This window comes from Microtus oregoni, unplaced genomic scaffold (assembly GCF_018167655.1).
Source record: "Microtus oregoni isolate MIOR12 unplaced genomic scaffold, Mior012 000005F_ref0000423, whole genome shotgun sequence".
In the NCBI taxonomy this organism is placed as follows: Eukaryota; Metazoa; Chordata; class Mammalia; order Rodentia; family Cricetidae; genus Microtus; species Microtus oregoni.
The window spans coordinates 28,905,716-28,931,406 of NW_024543064.1; the positions used below are offsets into that span (position 1 = coordinate 28,905,716).

The window sequence follows — 25,691 nt, forward strand, 5'->3', positions numbered from 1 at the left end:
GGAAGGAGGAGTCACGAGGAGAGCGGCCCGGCCGCGCCTCTTGTCGGGCTCTGGGCCTTCGCCCTGGGTGCATCCCTCTACCGCCTCGGCCTGCCCGGCGCGCATCGCGCTGCTCACCGCTCCCCGCCTCCTTTCGGGCTCCGAGAGCACCTCAGGGAAGATGCTTCTGGGCGTCTGGGTAAGAGTTCATTGCCCCCCCTCCCCTCCTCCTCCGGTTGCAGCTGCCCAGCCAGTATTTATAGGATGCCTGCCAGGTCCTGGGTACCACCCGGAAGGCACTCGAAACTGAAACCGCATTGCCCCTGCCTGCCCTAGAGTTGCTTGAAGGTTAACAGAGATTGGACATCTGTGTAACTAGACTCAGTACAGATTTTATATGTGAGAAAGCCATGAGCACAGATGAACCGCTCGAGAATTGGGCGAGGAAGTCCACGGGAGGTCGTGAGCCGGTCCTGACCGATGATGCGGTGGGCATGTGCGAAAAAGTGTATAAAGTAGGAGCCAGTCAGAAGGCAGAGACAGTTATAAGTTCCGGTGATAACTTGCCCTAGCTGGTAGCTGAAGCCGATAAGGAAAACAAATACAAGCGTGCTAAAACACCGTATCTGCAAGGAGATCGCGGATAAGTTCCTGCTGTCTTTATAGTCAACAGACTCTAGCTTCCCGTTCCCAACTAGGCAGTGCACCTCCACTATCCCATCCAGCAACTGAGTACTGCCACATCTTTGACTTCCCTGTGATTAGAGACCAGAGGAATTAGGAACAATGACGGCAAATGTTTGCTGTCAACATGTGCTTTAGAAAGCCGTATGAGCGTTTTCATGTTTTGAAATCCAGAAGTGGAATTTGACAGGCCTTAAAGTACAGCCCTGTGGAGTTGGGGTAGAGGTCTCGGTTTTACAAGGTGGCTGTGTTGTTTGCAGGGCCAGGGATAGAATTCTGGGCCTTTTGTGTATGCTAGGCAAATTCTACCACATAGCCTTATGCCCTACTCAGAGACAGACTTGATAGTGAAGAAAAAAAGTAAGCTGGTGTACGCCTGGCACATTGGTTATGCCCGATCCTAGTAAGTTAAAGGCAGTATCTAACAGGCAGGCAGAATGAATTTAAATGTACTTAAATCCGCTGGGCGGTGGTGGTGCACGCCTTTAATCCCAGTACTCTGAAGGCAGAGGCAGGTGGATCTGAGTTGAAGCCATCCTGTGCTACAGAGTTCCAGAACAAGCTCCAAAACTTCACAGAGAAACTGTCTCGAAAAACCAAACAGAAAAATGTGCACGTCCCTCACTGTCCATGGAAGACTGCTTACAGGACAATCCAAACCCATGAACAGTCAGACTGGAAGACAGTCAAGTTCCTTGTATAGACTATTTGCATGTGAACCTATGCACACAACTCCTGTACTTCATGTCAGCTCTGCATTAGGTATAATACCCAATAAATACAACGACTGGTGTCTTAGCCAGGTATGATGGCAATGGCACACACCTGTAAATCCTAGCACTTTAGAGGCAGATACAGAATCCCTCAATTAGTTCAAAGTCAGCCTGCTCTACACATGAAGTTCCTGGACAGCCTGAGCTAAACACTTTTCTAGGAGTCATGGGGGGAAATGTAACCTTGTTATGCCATATTGCATTGATAAGGGCAAGAATAAAGTCTACCTATGCTCAGTACAATTCCCTCCACCACCCCCAAAAAAATTTCCAATTCAGTTGGCTGTGTCCATGGATTCAGAGAACCAACTGTTTGCCAGGGGAAATCAAATTTAAGGGTAGCTGTGGTATAAATTTTAGCAGTTTTGGGTGAGGTAGAGGTCAGAGGACAACTTCAGATAGTTTCTTACCTTTCACCTTGAGTTTTGGGACAGTTTCTTCTTTGTTGTTCAGAGCATTACATTTGCAAAGCTAGCTAGCCTGCAAATTTCTGGGTTGACTCCTGTCTACCTCCCGGCTCACAACGGGAGCCCTGGGATTATAGAAATTACACTAGTCTGCTCAATTTTACGTGAGTTCTGGGGATTCAGACTCAAGTCCTCACATTTATGTGACAAGTGCTTTAACCCACTGAACCATCTCCAAAGCTCTGCCAGCTCAAATTTTTATTCTGGACTGGAGAGATGGCTCAATGATCAAAGCAGTTGGTCCTCTGGCGGAGAACCCACATTCAGTCCCAGCTCCCGTGTAATGGCTCACAACCATCCATAACTCCATGTCAGGGATCCAGTGCTCTCTTCTGACCTCCAGGGATACCAGGTACACACAGGGTACACATACATACAAGCAGGCAAAACACTCATACACATGCAATAAAAATACATCTTTATCAAGTTTCTTATTTAAGGGGCTGGAGATATAGTTGTTGGAATGCTGGCCTAGCTTTATGAAATCCTAGATTCTGTCCTCAGCACTGCATACCCCAGGCCTGGTAGCACATGCCTGTCTGTAATCACAGTACCAAGGAAGTACAAGAGGACCAGAAAGAAGTTCAAGGTTATTCTCTGCTATAATATCAGTCAGTCTCAAAAAAGGCTTCGAGCCAAGTCATACTCCTCAGTGCCTGAAGTGGAACAAAATAGTCACTTCTTCACAACAGCCCTTCTGCTATTCCAGGGCAGCCTTCATTACACACCCAGTCTTCTCAGCCTCACAGAAGAGAGCTCCAGGCGCTCCTAGTCTTCTCTGTTCCCTGCTATCCTCAGTTGCTCTGTCATTGCTTCTACAGTACGGTTCAAGACGACTTTTGAGTAGAACCATTTTGTCTGTACTGTTCGAGATAGCCATATGAATGAATGCCAGAAACGCTGCTGGTGTGATTGAGGAACTGAGCTTTTGTTTTTGAGTGAACTGCCCTGTGTAACTAGTGGTAACCACACTGAACCACTCAGCCATGCTTTCACATCCCTTCTCCCTGTTGATCATTCTTCCTTAAAATGCATTCATGCTCGTCAGCGTCCCTCAGCTACCTGGTGCCTACACAGTAACCAGCAGGGCTTCCAAGCAGACTTCTTTAGCACCTGGACATTTGTTCTCCAGATGTTTGTTTCCTTGGACTGTAAATGGTTCACATTAGTGATCACTATGACTAGAATTTTGCCAGAAACTCTACTCTGTAAGCTTGTGTAACTACATTTTGTAACTGCTATATGACTTGATATTTGTAACTTTTTTTGTTTGTGCCCAGCAGTTTAGGTACTCCAGATTATCAGGTTAAAACCTGTTCCAAAGTAGTCAACCAGCCAGCCTTTCCAATTCCATGGTATTTACAGATGTGGCACTACTACAACTCACCTGTAGGTAGCCCTGTAGTCTGCAAGGCACTTTGATACTCACTGTATTTAATCTGATCCTGACAGTAACTTTGTAAGGTGGGTAAGATGCAAAAGTACACATACACACCTTGGGGGGGGGGATTGAGCCAGGGTCTTATGTAGACAAGGCTACACACTTAACTTACTGTGTAGTCAGAGATGACTAAGTCCTCACGCTCTCCCCTCCAGGTGCTAGGATTACAGGCATGGGCCATCCACCCGCCTGTTCAGAACTGTTTTAATATGTATTGTGAGCACATGTGGAAGGACAACTCTTGGAAGCTGATTTTTCTGCCACCTTGTGGGATCCAGGGATTAAGCTGAGTTCTTCAGGCCTATGCCCACACACCTCTACTTACTTAGCCCATGTCTGTAGCCCATAATTTTTATCTTCTAGATGAAGCAGCAGAAGTGTAGCAGGAACTGAAGAGATGACTTACATTTCCTACTCCATTTAGCATCATCTTGTATACAGTATTCATTCAAGTCATTGATAGAAATGATGGAAAAGGGGTTCATGCGCTGCTTTTGGAGAGGACCCAAATTTGGTTCCCAGCACCCATGTCAGGTGGCTCACCATGCCCAGTGACCCTGAAATCTTTTTTTCTTTTTTAGGATTTATTTGTGGAGGGGTTTTTTTGGGGGGGATGTTTGTTTGTTAAATCTGAGTACTCTGTATGTACTCCACATTGTGAGCCACCATATGGTTGCTGGAAATTGAACTCAGGACCTCTGGGTTCAGACAGCCAGTGCTCTTAACCAGAGCCACTGCTCCAGCCCCAGACCTTGAATTCTTAACTATCAATGGCTGGCCCAGGTCAGTTGCACCTACAAGTGGTAATCTAACTCACATACTGCAACTAATGTGCAAAAGGTGATTCAAGAGGCAGTCACAGAACAACTGAGTAATAGAACATTAGACCAGGCATGGTGGCACACACCTTTAATCCTAGCACTTGGGAAGCAGAGGCAGGAGGATCCTGAGTTCAAGGCTACCATCTGCTACATAGTAAGTTCCAGGCCAGTTACAGCTACATACAGTTAGCCCTGTCTTAGAACAAATAAATAAATAAATAAATAAAGAGATAGATAGATAGATAGATACATAGTTAGATAAATAAATAACAGTAGTGTCGTGAGAGAAAAAACTGCCAGAAAACAAAATTAGTTGTCTGTTTCAACAAAACAGCTGCCATACAAACTGCCTAAAGAAGCTAAGTCGCCTCTCTTCCAAATCTTCATGAGCCTGTCTAGCTATTCCACAGTTCCCAGCACATCCTACTCGCCTTGTAGTTGCTTACATACATGTCTCATAATAAACAAATCCTTACCAAACCAGCACTTAGCCCAGTGCTGTCCATCTAGGAGGCACTTTAGTAAAGAGAATCTGTCCAGCTGAATGTTCTTCCAGTAGTAGCTGGCCACCCTCCAGAAACAAACTTGTGGCTGGCAGAAACACAGACCATTGCCACAATCCTGCCATGACTGATTACAATGCCCTTGTAAATGGCTTGGTCAGAGTTTCCAGCAGGTGCCAGTGCCTCAGCTGGTTAAACCAGCTTTGATTGGATGTGTGCTGTTTAAGGACAAGCTCCCTAACAATAAGGACAGAAGACATGAACTAGAAGGATTTCACTGTGAGGGAGGAAAGGAAGTAACCAGCAACACATCTGACTGATTAGGGCCAGATGGAGTGGTGAAGGCCTATAATCCCAGAAGCTGGGGGCAAGAAGATCAGAACGTCAAGGCCAGCCTGGGGGTACGTGAGACTGTCCCCTACCCAAAAAGAAAGAAGAGGACTAACAAAACGTGGTACTTTACCATTTACAGATCTTTCATGTACATGATCTCATTTGACCTCACAACAACCCTGTGAGGTAGGCAGCACATGTGGTCATAGTACAGACAAGGAAAGTGAATCTCCAAGCCATTAACTGACCTGCCCAGAGGCCGACAGTAACAAATTCATATAAATGTCAGTCTTTGGCCTAAAAATTCAGCACCCAACGTCCCCTCATACTTGCCCTACCTCCTTCACAGGGATAATAAAGATAAAATTAATTCAAGGCTCAAAAAAATACCTTTAAGGGGGAAAAAGCACTATATAATTCATATTATAATCATCTGTGACATAATGGTTCATCCTCCTTCCCATCCCAGCTTGTGCATGAACCCAGAATTTTATATTATCTCTCTTCTGTGTTCAACTAAGGAACTAAGTAAGGCAGGGTAAGAGTGTAGTCCTACTGGAAGCTATGTAAATTACAATCAAGGTAACTGCAGCATTGGGCAAACTGAAAACAACACAGACTAATGTGCAACCAGGACGCACTAAAGCACACAGCACAGCAAGGCAGCATTATCAGATGGGCGGGATTGCATAGAAAGAAAACGTGGTGTCAGAGTTCAACTGGCACACACACAGTTATCTAAGGCAAAGTGGTGGCAAAGAGTTCTTTGTTCCATATTATATAAGGGAGCAGAAGACGCATGGGAACCCATGCAGAAGCACCCTACATCACACATCTGTCCAGCTGTCTACTTGGAATACACTGTCAAGAATGAGTGTGCCTACTATGCTCAAGTCCTCAACCAAGGAATAGCTCCATGCTAAATCTCCTAGCTAAAATACAACCAGTACCGTCATTCCTAACTGGATAACAAATAAAATGTCTTTGAAGGTGAAAAGTTACATGGCTCTTTAGCTTTTCTTCGAGATCTACTTTGGATTCTCCTCCTTTAAGACCCAAAGAAAGTTATATTGAGTTTTTATTGGTGATTCTATGTATATGTGTTTATAACATTAAAGTGTGATGAGTGGATTTTACATATTAAAAGTTTATAGCATCTTTTCAGGAAAGATTATATACTATACAAGCTATTCAAGTGATACAAAACCAGTTTTCAGTGTCTTTTCAACTGAGAAGAATCCTATTCAGCACGCTTCTCCTCCTGAGGTGGCTCATACTGAGCAAGCTATGGGGCAAAGACAGAGGATTTAGATGAATTTTATTTAAATTGGGTAAAAACTTAGTAACACAATGAAATTAGATATTATATTCAACTTAGTTATTGAGTCAGTAATCAATTTCTGAACTTATCCTTCTTAAACCATTTGCTTACTTAAGATTGAGCACAATTAAGCCTAACAAAATCCCTTTTCATATAAACCTTTAGCATTGCTGGGGAACTAAACTTTAATTTCAATTTATGACTCAACTGTTCAGATACTAGGTACATAACAGTCTAGCTTTCCAAAACTGCTGTGCTGTGTAATATGGAGCTGTCTTGTCTTAAAAAAAAAAATCAAAGAGTCACATGATTTCTACTAGCATAGTCAATGAAAAATAACTAATGCCTGACTTTAAAAAGTCCTAGAAGGGCCCTGGCATGGCGCATGCCTTTAATCCGAGCACTGAGGAGGAAGAGGCAGGCAGATCTGAGTTCAAAGCTAGCCTAATCTACACAGAGAGACACCAAGTGTATCTCAGCGTCTTTGATAATCTAAGACATTTTCTTTTAAAAAAGCTTATGGCTCTTTACAAGAACATTCACCTTCATAAGATTTGGCTTCTTTCAATTAGCTGTCAGACATGGAAAGTGCATTGTGTAGTTCAGACTGTGGTAAGCCTCAAAGACTGCGTTGACGTTCAAGTTTATGAGAGTTTGAACAAAGGGAAAACTTCAGCTATAGAGGGCAGTTTACTTCTGTCCTTGTACCTAGAGCTAGCATGCTTGAGACAGTGCAGACTGTGCACTGTCCCATTCTAGATGCCCTTAAAGCAGTGGCCCAGAGTGACCTGAACTGCCTAAGAACCTTAAAATTATCCATTTACTTTAAGCAGTATTAACAAGTATTCCAGCCTTCTTATTGATGCAGGTTCTCAATTCCCTCTTCTTGATCACACTTTGCTTACCCTATTTATTGTTGGTCTTGGGATTTTTCTAAATGAGGCTTAAGTTTGCCATGTATCTGATTCAAACTATACTCAACTGTCCTTCCCTGCTGCCCATTTAGTGAAGTGTTGGGTTAAGTTGTTTACTCTGGTTTTATCAGGCTGCAGATGGAACCCAGGACCTTCGCACATGCCAGACAGATGCTCTACCACTGACCTACATCCCTGGCCTGTAGTGAGGATTTGGTCAGATAATCATCAGAGACAAGATTGGTTTTTAATTTGAATTTCTTTTTTAAATTTACCTTTGCTTTCAGTTTTTTATTTTCTTCTACAGTAGCTTCATATTTCTCTTTCATTTCTGCCAATTCTAGGCGAAGCAGCTCTATTTCTGGGCTTTCCGGGGTAGCAGCTCCTAAGTGATGCTTTAAAAAACTAACATCAGTGTTAAGAATGTACTCACAGAGAATGAGGCTGGGGACAGTCACCCACCACACACCAGTAGTTATCCAAGGTCATGTCAAGATTCAAAAGAACTTTTCAATAAACCAAAGTATTTAAAGCTTATTATATATTTGAATAAATTAAAATGTCAAAAATATGGCCTTTTTGACTTCAGAGATGAAAAGGATACTCCAGAGCACTGGTGGGCTTCTCTGGCTCTTCATATAAGGCTACCAACACTGCAAACCAAAGAGAAAGAAAAGAATGAGGTGTTCAGTGTAGATGGCTGAATATTCAGAAACTCAGTAAATACTATCTGCCTGCTAGAGGGCAAGCAGACTGCTAAGATTGTCCATACAGTGGTGAATACTCAGTGTTCTTGCTTGCAACAAATTTACAGTCCATTGCAAAAGATAAGGAACACAGAGAGTATTGAACTGCAATAGTAGTTACTGAGTTTCGCAGTGAGACTGGAGAAATGCTTAGCATCAGAGGCAGACCTGAGACCTAGCTGTGTTTCAGATAAAAACGGGAACACTCAGAGCACATACTAGGGAATTAACGTGTCAAGAATGTTGTGAGTAATAAACAGAAAGGTAGCTAGGGTCAGGCGATGGAAAAATGATCCTAGGAGCTACAAATATTTCACCAGTTTTAAAGAAGGGGGTGGCAAGATCACTTCTGAAGGCTGTAAGACTGACTGAAGTGGGACATGGAAAATGGCAGAACAATTCAGAAAGCTGGGTGTGGTGGCCCACGCCTGTGATCTCAGGACCTAGGAGGTGAGGCAGGGGGATAAGGAGTTTGAGGTCATTCATTTGTGGAAAAGCAGTGAACTACAGACCTGAGCTACAAGGAACCCTGTCTTTAAAAAGTCTATGTAATCCAACTAAAGAAATTTTATGTAATTAACTGCAGTATTCCATTCAGAATATTCAAGAATTAAGTTTTATGTATGACAGGCTAGGCACCAACCAAAATGTTCCCAGTAATCAACATGCTCAGATTGGCATTTAAAAATATATTAGTGCCTCACATGAACACTGTCTCACTCATCTACCAAACAAGTACTCTTGCAACTCAGTATTCACATGGCAAGTTCTCCAGACTAGTGCTGAGGACCCTTTAAAAACATCTCCTGAGCTTGTAGACACCTGAATCTATATGTAGAGACAGATAACCCACCGGGCGATAGTGGTGCACACCATTAATCCCAGCATTCGGGAGGCAGAGATGGGTGGATCTCTTGTGAGTTTGAGGCCAGCTTGGTCTACAGAACGAGTGCCAGGACAGGCTCCAATGCTACAGAGAAACCCTGTCTCAAAAAACAAACATGACAGGTAACCCAAGCTGGCCTAGAATTTACTATGTAGCCCAGGCTGGCCTCAAACTTGTGGCAGTCCTCCTGCCTCAGTTCTCCCATACAGGTGTGTGTTACCACACCCAACTTTGAAAATCTGACAAAAGCAAAAAGTATAACTGTTCAGTGTGTATAACTTTAAAAGTCCAAATTAAGAAGTCCTGTTCTGCGGGACACACACCTTTAATCCCAGCACTCAGGAGGCAGAGACAGGTGCATCTCTGTGAGCTTGAAATTAGCCTGGTCTACAAGAGCTAGTTTCAGGGCAGGCTCCAAAGCTACAAAGAAACCCTGTCTCGAAAAACAAAGCAAAAAAGTTCTGTTCTAAACCAATTTACATGTCCTCTTCTGGTTTTTAAGAGTTTTAATAAATTAAATACAGTATGAAAAACAGCCAGTGAACAGGTACTTTTAACTTACACCAAAATACACAAAATTTTTTTGAGCAATCGCATTTATATCACCACTATCTTCCAATCATCTTATCTAACAATACTCAAATCCCTACTTACTTTTTTAAAAATTATATATTCAAAAGTGTTTCTTCCATTTACTACCACTAATCTGTACTGAATTGTAACCTGTACTTCCTGGTTTTGAAAGACTGCATCTCTCCATGTAGCCCTGGTTGTCCTGGAACTATGTAAAGTAGGATGGCCTTAGCTTGGAGAGACTGCCTGTCTCTGTGAGCGCTGCACCCAAGCATACCCGGTCAGCCAGGATTTACACTTTGTAGGTGTGACTATCAAGGCTCTCGCCTTTGCCTTCCAAATTCCTGTCAGCAGTTCGTGCAAGACTGCTGCTACAAAGTGTTACGTTTCCTGTGCTTTTCGGTGGGATGACTGTATTTTTTATCTGAAGAGAATTTGACCAAATTATATTCCCTTTGCTTTAGCAGCTAGATTTATTTTTATTAGTTACATGGGGGAGGGGAAGATCGGGCAGGTCAGAGGACACGTTCTACACTCGCCTCCTAAGGTATGAGTTCCAGGAATCAAACTCAGGTCCCTCTGGCTTAGCAGCTAGCATCTTCACCTGCTCCGCCTTCTTGCCGGTCCCAGCAGCCAGATTATTTTAAGCCAGGTATTTTATAGGTTGATACCCTGCTCAAAATAATAAAATGCTGCTCCAGATGATTTGTCATCATCACTTTATGTTTTTTACTCGATGCTCTTTTGGTTATCAGTTGATGGGTTGGTTTGGTTTTTGTTTATAAGATGTAGTCTCACTGTGTAGCCAAGGTTGGTCTCAGACTCAAGCACTCGTCCTACTTCAGTCTATCAAGTACAATTAGAAATAAGACAAGACACCGTGGTCTTCTGCATGTGCCTTAGACCTTTGAGGCAAGGTCTCTCACTGAACCTGGAGCTTGCATTTTGCTAAACTAGCAGCCAACAAGCCTTGGAGATCATCCTGTGTCTGCCTCCACCCCCACCCCTCCCAGCACTGAGATTATACAGAGGCCCTGCCTGACTTACTACACAAGCGCTCGTATGGGAACTCTGATATTTATGGTTGTGCATCAGGTGGTCTGAAGCTCTGAGCTATCTCTCCTTCCTAGCTCTAGTTTGCTTTTTTGAAATGGGTCTTTTTATGTACCCCAGACAAGCAGTAAATGCAAGATCCACCTTCCCTCACTAGAGCACTAAAAAATGTGCTGCCATGCCTGGCTTCTTACAGTGTTTTGACCTTAAAAACCATTTTAAATCCTCTCTGAAATGTTTGCTGGATAGGAAAAATTAAATTCGTATAAATCATGTTTGACCCTTTTAATCATATTAATAGATAGTATCTATGTTGTCTGATGTTATTTAGGAAAGTAGAATTTAAAAAGCGTGAGGAAGGAAGCGTGCAAAGGTTTCCAGTCTCTTACACGGCCTGAAAGCTGCACATCTTCTCTGTATTCAGTTATCTCCAACTCCTCCACTGCCTTTTACTGCGTCTCTGTCCCCTTGCTGCATCCAACCCCACCCTACCCCATACACAGAATATCTGGGACCAAAAGCATTTCAGTGTTTGTCTCAAGTTTGGAATATCTACACATACATAATGAGATATCTTGGGGATGAGATCCAAGCCTAAACATGAAATTTATTTACGTTCCATATGGACCTAATACACATAATGTGAGCATGGCCTTTACAAGCAAATATTTCTCGGCTCCCGTATTTTGACTGACATAACTTATGCAGTCAGGTATGGGAGTTTCCACATCAAATTACAGGCTTTCCACAACAAATTACAGCAATTTAGATTTCAAATTTTCAGATTAAGGCTACTTATCTGTACGTTAGCTTCTGTTCAAAGGTCTTTCCTTTCCACTCAATGTGAAGTGTCACAGCTTTATCACCCAGCCTCGCTATGGTTTGAGTTATACATTTACCACTCGCTGGCACTGTGTTCTGGTGTATGCATCCCTATGTTACAGGCTCCTGACAGTGGGGACATTTCCATGGCTCTAACCCTTGGTGCCCAAAACACAAGGCTGGGATAAGATCATTCCATGGAAGAAACAAATATGAGGGGCTTTTTACCAAAATTCCAAGCATCTGAGACACTTCCGAGGCCACAGAGTAGGTTTCCCAGAGTAGTTCTTACAGTTTGCTCACACTGACTTGCAAAGACAGAGGAAATTAAATCTGAGTCGAGAATAGGTAGTAATTCAAACCTGTACACTCATCCGAGTGAAGGAATTAGAAGCTAAATTCTCCCAGAATATCCCCTAGCCAGCCTTTGTTTCCCTAAAAAGCAGATGCAAATAATTTCCCAGACACCTCCCATTCTCAAAAGGACCAAGGTTTCAGTCCCTGCCAAGAATTCCATTCTACTCCTTGAAAACACCGGGCAACGTTTTGTTGAGTAACATGTAGCAGGTATTCAATATACGGTCCGGCTAGTTTAGCTGTATTCTTTCTGAGGACCCTCTGGTTTCAGCCACCACACTCTAACCTTACACCCAAAAAGGAAGGGATGCAGGTTCACTTTCACAGTGAGCTTCCATTTTTTAAGGTGAATAATATAGTCATTTTTATGTGCTCTGAAGCGCTTCAAAATCTAATTCTACTTTAATTATAAAATCTATACAGTGTAGGAAATACTACAGTTTGAAAGAGTGGAAAGGCCACGGCCCAACTTGTCTATGAATCCCCAGCTTTGAGGACTAATAGTAACCCTCCTTCAAATCCAGTCATTTTCTTAGGTGCCTTTCGTCCAAAGGAAAATGTATGAGGTCCCGCACACTATAAGGCGGGAGCAATTGGGATCTCAAGGTCTCTTGCTAACGTGTTCACTGCGGCTGCTCGAGGGAAAGCAACGGAAGTTGGAGAGACTTTGCAACAGCTGCAAGAGTTTCAGTCCCGGGCTCAGAGCGACGTCCCGCCGCCGGCGTGCGCCCGACCCGCGGGACCCCAAGGCCTCGCCGGTCCCCAGGAGGGCCCCACCTGGCCGGGAGCGCGCGGGTGCTGGCAGCCACCGCCCGCCCCGGCTCACCTTTCGTCAGCGTGTCCAGCACCCCCGACTTCTCCAAGTACCTCCGGAACTGCTCGCGCTTCGAGTCCGCGGCCTGAGGAGACACGGCGGGTCAGGGACCGGAGCCCGGGGCCGGAGCAGGAAGACGGCGCGCCCCGCCGCCGCCCCCAAGCCCTGCACGCGCCCCAACTCCCACCCGGCGCCGCCCGCACGCCCCGAGCCACGCCGCGCCCCCCTCACTTTGTAATGGGCCATAGTGACAGCCACAGCGGCGTAGCTGGCGCCGGAGACACGGGCTGGCGGGCTCCAAGCCGCACTGCTCATGCGCGGGACGGCATGTGCGTCTGCGCACTGGGCAGGCACGGGCCGGGATAGCCGGGGTGTGGCCTGTTTTCATGGCGACCGGGACGCTGTGTTTCCCTGTCTCCGCGGAGCCCAGGGAGACTGCGTGCGCCCGCCCTACGCGTTCCGGGCAGCCCTGCATCTTCCTCTTCCGGTCGCCGTGGAGATTCTGTTGCCTAGCGAGAGGCGAGGTTTTGGTGAATCCTGGCGAGCGTCCTGTGTGCTGTGGCCTGGAGTCAGCGGCTCTTGGCCGAACTCCTCCCCCACGTGGTAACGGGCACACTCCTTGTCTGTTAGGGTCTTTGGAATTGGTGGGGACCGGCCAACGCCCGTTTCTTGACTCTCAGAAAAAACCCAGCCGGGCGATGGTGGCGCACGCCTTTAATCCCAGCACTCGGGAGACAGAGGCAGGCGGATCTCTGTGAGTTCGAGACCAGCCTGGTCTACAGAGCTAGTTCCAGGACAGGCTCCAAAGCCACAGAGAAACCCTGTCTCAAAAAAACCAAAAAAAAAAAAAAAAAAAAAAAAAAAAAAAGAAAGAAAAAAGAAAAAACCCAACATGGGGGGGTGGTGAAAGCAAGAGGACCAGGGAAACGTTCAAGGTCACCCTCGGCTACGTAAAGAGTTTAAATCTAGGTTGGGCTCCACATTCAGGGCCCACTGTAAGCACTAAGCCCAGTGAGGTTTGCAGATACAGCTAGCTGGGAGAAAGCTTTGTGGGCTGCGGGCTGACCTCTATCTATAGCAATGTTGGTTTAGAACAATGACCTCTAAAAGTCGTGGTCCTACCTTTATTATTAGTTACCCCCAGTATTTAACGTTTACTTCTTTTCCATACATAATATGCGTGTTTTTGTTATTATCTGAGCCAATATGTTGAAAATAATTACAGGTAGTATTAAGTATGTATATCTCTTTAGTTTCTTTTCCTTCATCCAAAATGCTTGTCCCACTTTATCCTGTGATCCTCAGGAGCTTCCGGAAACGCAGAAGATGAATTTAAACGTAGGTCTTCTGCTGTTTTTCTACTGAGAACTTTCCTAGGCGCAGATGTACCCATTACTTGGCTAGATTTTATTTTGACTCCTTTGCGTAGAATTCATTCTATTCGCTGGGCTGTGATGGCACATGCATTTAATTCCACCACTAGGGAGGCGGAGGCAGTCTAATTTGAGTTCTAGCCCAGCCTGGTCCAGGACAGCCAGAACTACACAAATAAACCTTGTCTCAAAAACCAACAAACAAAAAAATTATTTTAAAAAAATAGATTTAAGTTTATTCATGTTTCAATGCATATTGTCTCCCAAGCCCCACTATCTAGATTTCAAAGAAAAATCTAGATGGAATTTTTTTATTACTTTTGGGGGATGGGATGGAGAAAGGAATTCCTGCCATGGCAGAGCTGGAGGTCTGAAGACTGCAGGAGTCTTAAGCTCTCACCTGTAATGAACTCCTCATGCTTGGACAGAAAGCACCCTCCCCCACTGAGCTATCTCTCTAGGGCTCCCCTCGTCTCTTATACTTAATGATAAAGTTAGTGTACTGAAAGGAGACTAGATGCAAGATAGATGCTGTATTAAACTGTTAAATTATTTGAGATGTAATAAAGCAGTTTGACCTGAAAGGAGAAGAAAGGAAGGGTAGACAGATCAGGGCTTGCTTGGGGCCCATTAAAGGGAAGTGTGTCCCTCTGGTCAAAAGAATGGAATCTGACTTTGACCACTGGCCCTAATTGGAGACGTGATAATTTAATCTTTGAGAAATTGAAATAGTAAATACTATCGTCTCTTGCTTTAAGGGTGAGTCCAACCTATCACTGGAGCAAGAGACCACTCCTCAGGAAAGCCAGTATGCCTGAAGACATGCCAAGGAGATGAGAGGAATAATTATTCCCTTAATGAGATAATATGCTTGATCATCCCAGGAGCCCCTCTCTTGAGACAGTTGTTGACAGATCTTCACAGCTAAACCTGCCACCTGAGTCTTAAAAATTTAACTTTTCCCTTTCCCCCCCTCTTTTTTTATTGATATTTATTGGAGCTCTACATTTTTCTCTGCTCCCTCCCCTCTTCAACCCTCCCCCAAAGTCCCCATGCTCCCAATTTACTCAGGAGATCTTGTCTTTTTATACTTTCTACTTTCCATGTAGATTAGATCTATGTAAGTCTCTCTTAGGGTCCTTATTGTTGTCTAAATTCTCTGGGATTGTGGTTTGTAGGCTGGCTTTCATTGCTTTATGTTTAAAAACCACCTATGAGTGAGTACATGTGATAATTGTCTTTCTGTGTCTAGGTTACCTCACTCACTCAAAATAATGTTTTCTAGCTCCATCCATATTTCTGCAAATTTCAAGCTGTCGATAATTTTTTTCTGTTGTGTAGTACTCCATCGTGTAAATGTACCACATTTTCCTTATCCATTCTTCAGTCGAGGGGCATTTAGGTTGTTTCCAGGTTCTGGCTATGACAAACAAAGCTGCTATGAACATAGTTGAGCACATGACCTCGTGGCACGATTGAGCATCCTTTGGATATATACCCAAAAGTGGTATTACTGGGTCTTGAGAAAGGTTGTTTCCTAATTTTCTGAGAAATCGCCACACTGACATCCAAAGGGGTTGTACCAGCTTGCATTCCCACCAACAATGCAGAAGTCTTCTCTTTTCCCCACAGCCTCTCCAGCATAAGTTATCATCAGTGTTTTTGATCTTGGCCATTATGACATGTGTAAGATGGAATCTCAAGAGTTGTTTTGATTTGCATTTCTCTGATGACTAAGGATGTTGAACATTTCCTTAAGTATCTTTCAACCATTTTAGATTCCTCTGTTGAGAGGTCTCTGTTTAGGTCTGTACTCCATTTTTTATTGGATTATGTGATCTTCTGGTGTCCAATTTCTTGAGTTCTTTGTATATTTTGGAGATCAGACCTCTCTCTGATGTGGGGTTAGTGAAGAACTTTTCCCATTCTGTAGGCTGTTGTTTCGTCTTGTTGACCATGTCCTTTGCTTTACAGAAGCTTTATCAGCTTCAGGAGGTCCCATTTATTAATTGTTTCTCTCAGTGTCTGTGCCGCTGGGGTTCTATTTAGGAAGTGGTTCCCCTGTGCCAATGCATCCAAGTGTACTTCCCACTTTCTCTTCTATAAGGTTCAGTGTGGCCGGCTTTATGTTGAGGTCTTTGATCCTTTTGGACTTGAGTTTTGTGCATGGTGGTAGATATGGGTCTATTTTCATTTTCCTACATGTTGATATCCAGTTATGCCAGCACCACTTGTTAACTATGCTTTCTTTTTTCCATTTGATATTTTTTGCTTCTTTATCAAAGATCAGGTGCTCAAAGATGTGTGGATTGATATCCGTGTCTTCTATTCAGTTCCATTGGTCCTCTTATCTGTTCTTATGCCTTTAATCCCAGCACTTGGGAGGCAGAGACAGGTGGATCTCTGTAAGTTCGAGACCAGCCTGGTCTACAGAGCTAGTTCCAGGACAGGCTACAAAGCCACAGAGAAACCCTGTCTTGAAAAACCAAAAAAAAAAAAAAAAACAAAAAAAACAGTAGCAGGCTGTTTTCAGTACTGTAGCTCTGTAGTAGAGTTTGAAGTCAGGGATTGTGATGCCTCCAGAAGTTCTTTTATTGCCCAGGATTGTTTTGGCTGTCCTGGTTTTTTTTTTTTTTTTTTTTTTTTTTTTGGTTTTTCGAGACAGGGTTTCTCTGTGGCTTTGTAGCCTGTCCTGGAACTAGCTCTGTAGACCAGGCTGGTCTCGAACTTACAGAGATCCACCTGTCTCTGCCTCCCAAGTGCTGGGATTAAAGGCATGCGCCACCATCGACTATATTAATTCTGCCTACCCAAGAGCATGGGAGGTCTTTCCATTTTCTGGTGTCTTCTTCAGTTTTTTTCTTCAAGGATTTAAAGTTCTTGTCACACAAGTCTTCCACTTGTTTGGTTAGAGTTACTTCAAGATATTTTATGCTATTTGTGGCTATTGTGAAGGGTGTTGATTCTCTTATTTCTTCCCCAGCCCTTTTATCATCTGTATACAGGAGGGCTACTGATTTTTTTTAAAGACGAGACATGATGTACAAATATTCTAACCATGCAGAACACACGTCTTGATTTACAGTTTGTACCTAAAATGCCAGTGTACATAGTATGTCCATTGCTTGTAATAGCTAACTGGGTCTCTTCCTCAGCCATGCATAGCAGTTTCCCTTTGCACACCTCCTGCAGGAAGAGGACGAAGGTTATTAGCTCACATCTCTGTGGAAGCTCATTGCGGTTACAAACAAATGTACGACTTCCAGATGTGCTCGAATTTTGTTGACAAAACTGCCAATCCTGACCGCATGAACCTAAGCATGGTGCGTTCTAACCATCTTGGAGCTATACTGCCGTTCTGCCAGCAGATGGCGCATCATCTGTAAGGGGCGGTATGGGGGCTGGCACAGCAGGAAAACAATTTTTTAAACCTGCTCTGAAAATATATAATGCAGTTAATGGGAGAGGAAAATGATGTAATTATAATCTCAAAAATTAAAAAAATATGTATTTTAAAACCTGCAACTAGTGTTAAGAATAAAATACAACCATTATTTGTAACAAGTCATTTCAAACAAATCAAACAAACCAAATAACAAAAAGTCACATGGAAAATTCTAAGCAGCTCAAATGAACAAATACACCATTAAGCACAAACCATTTCTTCTAGAACTACTTAGCACAATGTTGAGGTAAATTCTCATTAAAAAAAAAAAAAGTACGCTTGATGTCAAACGCCTTTAATCCCAGCCCTCAAGGGGCAGAGGCAGCAGATTCTGTAAGTTCAAAGCCATCTGGTCTACAGAGCAAGCGCCAGGGTATAACTCTTTCTCCAAAAAATATTTTGTCAGCTATGGCAAGATGAACAAACAGAAAGACAAAGACATAACAACTCTCTGAGCAACCACAAGCACTGCTTCTGGAGGGGTAAAACTCAGCCCATTATTGGAAGGACAGCAGGCAGAGATAAAATCACCACCGCTTGACAGGTTTCTTCAGGCCCCTGGGAGTGTACCGCTGAAGAAACATGTGCGTCCACCTCAGTCTTCCTCCTCATCAGGCTATGCCAAGAAACTGGACTAACCCTAGAAATCGATCCCACAGGAGGAGGGACTTGTCTGAGGGTAGGGAAAGGGATCTCTCACCGTTCTGACATCTTGTCTGACCGCCTTGCAAAGAGACTTCCACCAAGACAGGGAAGGGTCAGTGCTGGATGGACCCATCCTTCTGCCAGGATGGCTTAGCTGCGCATGACTACTTATACCTAAACTTCATGTCGGGACACCCATTAAGGACCCAGGTCAGTGCATCCTCTTGTCCTATGTCCCAACACTGCCACATTGAATAAATCTTTTTCTACTTTTCACTATCAAGTCTGTCTTTAATATGCTTTGAAGATGCATTACTAAGCCTGCTTTGTTGGGCTGCTAAGGCACTAGCCTAATAGCTCCAGAACATAAAAGTATATATCAAGAATGAGCAGAAGAGGGCTGGGGAGGTGGCTCAGTGGTTAAGAGCCCTGACTGCTCTTCTAGAAGACCCAGGTTCAATTTCTGCAGTTCCCGTGGCAACTCACAGCCATCTGCAACTCCAATCCCAGGGATCTAACACCCTATTCTGGCTTCCACAGACACTGCATGCATTTGGTGCACAAACATACATGCAAGCAAAACACCCATACACATTAAAAAAATACAATGGAAAAAACCCTCTAAAACATTTCCTCCCAATGGCTATTCCCTGGCATTTAAATTTTTCTGTTCAGAGCAAGTGCGTCCACATTCACCCGCTTGGCCATGATCTCTGTGAGGTATGCTGAGTGGCCACCCTGTCAAGCTGTACTCAGGATGGAACTCAGGATGGAACAGCCCCTTGCTGTGCAACCCACTCTTGCCCAAGGGTTTGTGCACCACAGGACTTGCAAAAGTCTTGAGCTCCAGGGGTCCTGTCAAGCTTTGGAGCAAGAAATCCTCCAGCACACAGTGGAAATAGTTAGGAGGGACCTGGTTATAACAACAGAAAGCAGCTGTGTCCTTTTCAGACAAAGGGAGGAAGGACAGCGAAGCTCAAGAACACAGAAGTCACAGGCAGTGCCTTTCCTTGTTGGCATCATTCTACCAGGCAGTCTCTCAGCCCTCATCGAATCTGCCTGATGGCATGGCTCTCCTCATGCTCAGGACAGGCATGATGGGCACTATTTCTCCCATACCCACGGCTTTGGTACCTTGGCATCCAAGTATTTGCCAAATAGACTCCCAACATCATCAAAAAACTAATTTCATTAGGAGATCCACGCCAATATTTTTATAAAATTTTGAGTATCACCAGCTTTCAAAGAAATGAGTTCCTTTACTGCAAGGGCGCCTGTCCATCCTTGGCCACCTGACCCTTGGTTTCGGGGGTAGGGGATGCTCAGAGCTACCTAGGAACAAGGTTCATGATTCTTTGCCCTACGAGCAAGTCTACCTTTTCCTCGAAGGTTGGTGCGACCTTCACCTCCTCATCTCTGGATCTTCGGCGCCTTTATCTCCTGACAGCATCTGTTAATAGCTGTATGTGGCAAGGCGCAGGCATAGGTAGCTGAGGGGAGCTGTAGCAAGCAGAAGACCAGGGACAAGAGAAGGAGTTCTCAGGGGACCTAGAGGGTGGGTGGCCAAGCCTGACTAGTCATTGCCACCAGGACAAAGGCTCTGGCTTTGGTAACCTCAGTGACAGCTGTCAAGCCAGCCTGGAGGAAAGACACATTTTGAGTGGCAGCCACTGGCAGCAAGCTGACCCCAGATGGAGTTGAACTGCCCCAAACAGCTTCTAGAATTGCTTTTTTTCCAGGGATTTTTTTAAAGCCTCCAGTTTCAGCCAGCATCATCTGCTCTGTTAGGTAAAGCAGAGAAGCGAGCATTTGGACTTCGTTTTGAATATTTTAGGAAGCTTGACCCCTTACCACATCTTTCCCCAGTTGGGCTTTGGCTTTCCTTTGGGTCAGAGCGCTTTTGTGCACTTTGGGTGCTGTCTAAACCATTTTTGGTGACTGCCACGTGGTGATTAGCTTTATCTTTCCTAGTTCATCTGAGCCATTTGAGTTTTGTAGAGCTAAGTTTGGGCGTCTGGTATGGGACAGAAGCAGCCGGGGGAGGTTTGCTCAGAGCACTGTGCTTCTCCGAGTCATCATATTAGATCACGGGCATGCCTTTGGAAGACACTGGAGCCCTAAGCTGGCCAAATCTCACGGGCTGAAAAACTCAGACCACGCCCCCCTGCAGCTCTCTGCCCGAAATCGGACTCATTTCTCAGAGTCTCATGATAATGACTGAAAAGCTGTGACTTTTACTTCTTGCTAGATTTAGTCCACTTTATGCAACGGGGACCAAACAGCGTTTACTGTTACCGTCTTCCTTGACCACTTTTTATGGCATAGCTCATGTCATGTCTCCAAAATCGAGTGTGAAGAAGTCATACTGTGCTACAATTTTTTTTTTACATCCCCTAATTTATGGTCTTCCCCCATACCTGGCTCTTCCATGCTAAGGAAGGCTATCCCAGACCAAATAGTCAGGTAGGCTATCCCAGACTAAATCCCACGGTGTGAAATTTACCACCACCCACTTGGGGGGGGGGGTGTTTTCTCGCAACTCTGTTCTGCAACCCTGCACCATCCTGGCCACAATAACTCTTGTGTTTTAAGCTATCTTTTCATGGTGCTCCACTCGAGTTTGGAAGGGCAGCCTCTCCTTCCCTTTCAGGCCCGTCATGTCCTCTGATATAACATACTGCTGATTTGATGGAGACCTTCTCTCCCGCTAAAGCTCATTCCTGAAGGGTTATTTGTTGGCCGCTCCTTTCCCAAGCCAACCCCCTGCACCCCTTCCTTAACACATTTGAGAGAGAGAAATGAGAGTTTAGAGGACATTTCTGTTGCAGTGATGTAAACATGAAAAATATTAAGCCTACTCTCTTAGTGCCCCCTAGAAAAAATTCTGACTAGCCTTTGATAATCTATGCTAATTTCTAAAGCAACATGGGGCCAAGCCAATCTTGCCCACAGATAACTTACTACTCAACCCAGGCCACCTGATTTGTGAATTTTTCTTTATCTGCATACTAAAATTTCCATTCTCAGTGTGTCTGTTTGAAAGGCGTATGTGTGTAAGCATGTGTATATATGTTTAAGTGTGAGTCTTTGGGAGACAGTTTTGGACAGTTAATAAATTGCAACTACTGTCTTTATATTGTTCTCTCTCTCTAAAAACGTGGTGAGTGAAAATGGGTGAATTTAGAAACTAAAATGAAAACCGGCTTTATAGGATTTGACTTCAAGCAGGCCTATCTGAATTGTCATCTAATTGAAACACTGGTTTTGTGTCTGCTTCGTTGTGAAATGGATTCGGTCTGGTGCTGATAACTCTGGAAACTATACAGTTTTGTCCAAACAGCTCTATTTGCAACTGTTCATTGGTCTGCTTTGAGGCCCCTGGTCTCCACTACACAATCGATGCAAGACCCTCACTAAGACTCTTCCTGGACATCTCTGTTGCTGCCCTGTGCTGTGGAGATCTGCAGCTTTGGGTCTGCGGGTCAGGCTCAAGCAGATCATAGATGGGGTGAATGTTGGGGCACGCCAAGTCGTAACCCTCTGTCTGGGCCTGGGCAGCTTTAGGGTTGGTCTGCCAGATGGGAAGTGGGGACAGCTCTCCCATTGCCAGAGTTCCGCCGCTGGCTCTGCCACATCTGCACTAACGGTGTTGACTCTATAATGCTGCCCTGGCAAGGTGCCGTGCCTGCTCCCCCAAGCGCTGCAGCTGGTGGGGGTCAGGGATGGCTCTCCCACTCCTATGACCGCAGGGCCATCAGTCCCACCTGCCCCGGGTGTTGATTTAGGGGGAGGGTATCTCTCCCCAGTCCATGTTGCTATGTTGCAGATGGGGGTGGGGTTAGGTTGCCGGTGCTCCCATCCTCAGAGTTTGCTTGCCTGTGCTCTTACCAACAGGATCATCTCTGCTGTGCTGCCCAGGCCAAGTGCAGGGCTCACTTCCCCGCGTGTGGCTGCTGATCGTGGGGTCAGCTCCTCCACCGTGCCAGCCCGCTCCCTAGCTCTCTAATTTCTTCAGATCTGCCTCTGTCCATAGGACCTGAACCATTCTGTCTGTCTGTCTCTCTCCCATAACACACCATATCGTACCTCTGTCCATAGGACCTGAACCATTCGTACCTCTGTCCACTCTGGAGCTACAAGGCACCAGGTAGGTCCATGTTTTCTCCTCGGTGCCCAGGGTGGGCAGCTCCAGGCCTGGGCGTGGGTCTCCCCATCTCACTCAAGTCGCTGTGACTCTGGGTGGGACCAGGCTTCCACATCACAGGGAGATTATTATAGGACCCAGGTCCTCAAACCACTGAGTCATCTCTCCAGCCCAAGGAATGTTGACCTTTTTCTTATTCCCTTACCCCTACCTTTTACGGCCTCATCTGCTGCATCTTTGAGCCTATTGCTCCTAAGTGCTATAACTACCTCAAACAAGGTTAATGGGTGGTATCTTTGATGGAGGAAGGTCATTGGTTAAAAAAAAATAAAGAAACTGCTTGGCTGGCCCTCATAGGTTAAAACATAGGTGGGAGGAGTAAACAGAACAGACTGCTGGGAGGAAGAGGAAGTGAGCTCAGACTCCACAGCTCTCCTCTCAGGGGCAGATGCCTCAGAGAGACGCCATGCTCCCGGCTCCTGGGCAGACACACGCGATGAAGCTCCGACCCAGGATGGATGTAGGCTAGAATCTTCCCGGTAAGCGCACCTAGCTGTGCTACATAGAATATTAGAAATGGGCTAGTCCAGGTGTGAGAGTTAGCCTAGAAGAGGCTAGATAGAAATGGGCCAAGCAGTGTTTAAATGAATACAGTTTGTGTGTTGTTATTTCGGGCATAAGCTAGCAGGCGGCTGGGGTGTTGGGGATGCAGCCCTGCCGCTCGTACCACTACATATCTTTATCCGAAGACTTTTACTTGGGGCTTATCTTGTGAATTTCCTAGAAGATTTACTCTGACTCGACTTCCCAGCTCCTTCTGATATTAAGACTTCTCCATTAGTACATAATCTATTTTTAAAAGGGGGCAGTAACCTCATTGTCAGCTCCTCTCATATTACAATAAAAAGGCACACATTCAACCCTGCAAAAGTCACTACCTCAGTACCTTCATTGATCCCTAAGCTAACTGGGCCCCTGTCTTTCCTAGGCCTGCTGGTGAGGATGTCCCAGCGCTCTACCTGACAACTAGCTTTGTCTCTTGTGGTCGGCTTGACAATGGGAGCAAATATGGAAACTCCTCCCAGCTTCTGCCACGGGCCTCTAGATCAGCGGCCAGCCTTTGCCATCGTTCCCAAGCAACAAGCAGCAGCCAGACAGGTATCACCCCTGTCTGTAGGAGTTCTCTCAAGTGAGCAATGTTAGACAGGAGTTAGCTAGATGAAAGGAGTTAAGTGGAAGGCACATGAGGGACCATTCCCTCCACCCTTTTTTTTTTTTTTTTGGTTTTTTGAGACAGGGTTTCTCTGTAGCTTTGGAGCCTGTCCTGGAACTAGCTCTTAAAGACCAGGCTGGCCTCAAACTCACAGAGATTCACCTGCCTCTGCCTCCCGAGTGCTGGGATTAAAGTCGTGCACCACCACTGCCCGGCTTCCCCTATTTTTTTTTTATACATAGAGCATAGTCATCTCTCTGGTTGTATCCAGGGAACATGCATAGGGCATGCAGACTCCTCAGGATGTGCTCGAAAGTGACTATCTTACTGAGGGCTTCTGTTGCTGTGAAGAGACACCGTGACCACAGCAACTCTTATGAGAGAAACACATTTAATTAGGGTGGCTTATATTCTCAGAGGTTTAGCTTATGATCATCGTGGTGCAACAGGGTAGCATGCAGGCAGACATGGTGCTGGTGATGAAAACCCTACATTTTGATAGACAGGCACTAGGAAGTGGTCTGTTACACTGGGTGGGATCTTGAGTGTAGGAGATCTCAAAGCTCACCCCCATAATGAGACACTTCCTCCACCCCTACTCGAATGAGGCCTCACCTCCTAATAGTGCCACTTCCTTTGGGGGCCATTCTCTTTCAAACCACCACAGTGACCAATCTTCATAACACAAAGAAAAAAGAAAGGAAGAAAAGAAGAAAGAAAGAAAGAAAGAAAGAAAGAAGGAAGAAAATGTGAAATTGGTGTTTCCTTAAGAAAAGCTGGACAAACTATACATGTGTGTTTCTACAACACGGAAACATCATGTCTGAACCCTGGATCCTCACTTAGGGTGCTGTGGTGGTTTGAATGAGAACCTCCCTAGGCTCATGTGTTTGAATGCTCGGTCCCAGTTGGTAGAATTATTTTGGAAAGATTAGAAGGTATGACCTTGCTAGAGGAAGTATGTCACTAGGGCCATGCTTGGAGAGCAAAAGAGACACACCTGACTCTCTGCCTCCTGATTGCAATTCAAGATGTGAGCTCTCAGCTGCTGCCCCAGCCCACCATGGACTCCAACCCTCTGAAGTTTACATCCAAAATAAATTCTTTCTCCTGTAAGTTGCCTTGGTCATGGTGTTTCATCACAGCGATAGAAAAATGACCAGTACGGCTGTCCTTACACGTCTTTGACTGTTTGAGGTAGGAGTGAAGGTCAGTGTATGTGAGAAACCCTGACTCTGGAACCGGATTGCAGCCTCAGGCAGGAATTGAGCAAGAATTCTAGCACAATTATCTGCTGCCAAAGGCCTTTCTGCCCTTGAGCTGTAAAATTGCCACAAACCTGCACTTTTCTAGAACTCTCACCAGAGACCCGCCCGCCTCCTGGGAAAGGACGCGCCAAGCCCCTTGTGCGGCACTGGTGTCTTCGGCTTTCACTTAGTAAGGTTGTCAGTTCAGTTCTTCCAGGACAGCTCCGGAACCACGTCCCAGGAGAGGAGAGAAAAGACTTCTTAGCAGACTTTTGAGGTTTGAGAGTCACTGCCAGGATGTATGCAGCTGCTATGACAAGGGATCCCTCAAGGAGATCGCGCCGTGCTTGGGAAAGCCTTCCTTTCTCACCTGCTCTCACTTGGGGTTCGTGCGTCATCCTTTGCTCTATGCTGAGTCCTCGCATAGCTTCAGGAACTTGGACCTGATTCAGGGTGGTAAGGAATGAAAGAAAAAAAGAATGACGAACACAGACAAACACACAGAGAAGCTGGGATCAGGTGGTCTGGATTTTCTGATAAAACCAGACTAACCTGGAGGCTCAGTGTGTTCCTTACATAGAGTTGAACAGAGAATAGGGTTATTGCATACAGCCAAATAAGAAGGCAGGCTTTATGGTATGCAGAAGTAAAGTCTAGCTAATCTAAGGTGGGAGCAGAGCGGTCTCTGTGGGGGAGCAGCGTTCAGACTGGAGTCGAGAGGGAGAAAGCTATGGGGGGCATTTTCTGTACATGCTGTGAACATCCATACAAACATCAACAAAAGCCTTTGCCATCCCTCTGAGCCTCGTGGCAGGAGGGGGTAGGGTAGGGGGACATTTCCCCATGAGTCTTGGTCACGCACATATCCACAGCATACGTTCTCTCAGGACTTCACTCACTTGGGGCTTGAGGGTTAAGAGAAAGACACTTGGAAGTGTAGGAGCCAAGGAAGCCTATACTCAAGGATCTTTTGTAGGGACTGGAGAGAAGGCTCCCAGGTAAAGAGGGTGCTCACTGCTCCTGCAGTGGGGGTGGAGAGAGGGCTCCCAGGTAAAGAGGGTGCTCACTGCTCCTGCAGTGGGGGTGGAGAGAGGGCTCCCAGGTAAAGAGGGTGCTCACTGCTCCTGCAGTGGGGGT

At 45.3% G+C, this 25,691-nt stretch overlaps 1 protein-coding gene and 1 long non-coding RNA gene across 3 annotated transcripts in view; one reads left to right on the forward strand and one right to left on the reverse strand.

The window, feature by feature from the left end:
- Window positions 1-77: 77 nt before the first annotated feature.
- Window positions 78-25,691, forward strand: part of LOC121448011 — a 35,897-nt gene continuing 10,283 nt past the window's right edge. Inside the window, exons 1-3 of one of the 2 annotated variants that reach the window (XR_005974338.1) lie at window positions 78-178; window positions 22,049-22,097; window positions 23,083-23,252. This is a non-coding gene — a long non-coding RNA (uncharacterized LOC121448011). Of the gene's footprint in view, window positions 179-22,048; window positions 22,098-23,082; window positions 24,406-25,691 lie in introns of those variants that run through there. The other variant, XR_005974337.1, reaches the window with a different exon arrangement.
- On the reverse strand, window positions 6,067-12,824 carry LOC121448010 (MYC binding protein). Its single transcript, XM_041651543.1, has 5 exons — window positions 12,719-12,824; window positions 12,500-12,572; window positions 7,841-7,889; window positions 7,512-7,641; window positions 6,067-6,286 (listed from the first exon to the last, which is right to left on the reverse strand). The coding sequence occupies exons 1-5, from the start codon at window positions 12,800-12,802 to the stop codon at window positions 6,242-6,244; spliced, it is 381 nt and encodes a 126-aa protein (XP_041507477.1). The 5' UTR covers window positions 12,803-12,824; the 3' UTR covers window positions 6,067-6,241.

What these genes read in the sequence shown, in the direction of transcription:
- LOC121448010 (XM_041651543.1), bottom strand. Translation starts at nt 12,802, where the DNA reads ATGAGCAGTGCGGCTTGGAGCCCGCCAGCCCGTGTCTCCGGCGCCAGC. An exon ending in TCACTATGGCCCATTACAAA is followed by an intron (nt 12,573 to 12,718) that starts GTGAGGGGGGCG and finishes GTGTCTCCTCAG; the next exon opens with GCCGCGGACTCGAAGCGCGA. An exon ending in GCTGGACACGCTGACGAAAG is followed by an intron (nt 7,890 to 12,499) that starts GTGAGCCGGGGC and finishes TTTGGTTTGCAG; the next exon opens with TGTTGGTAGCCTTATATGAA.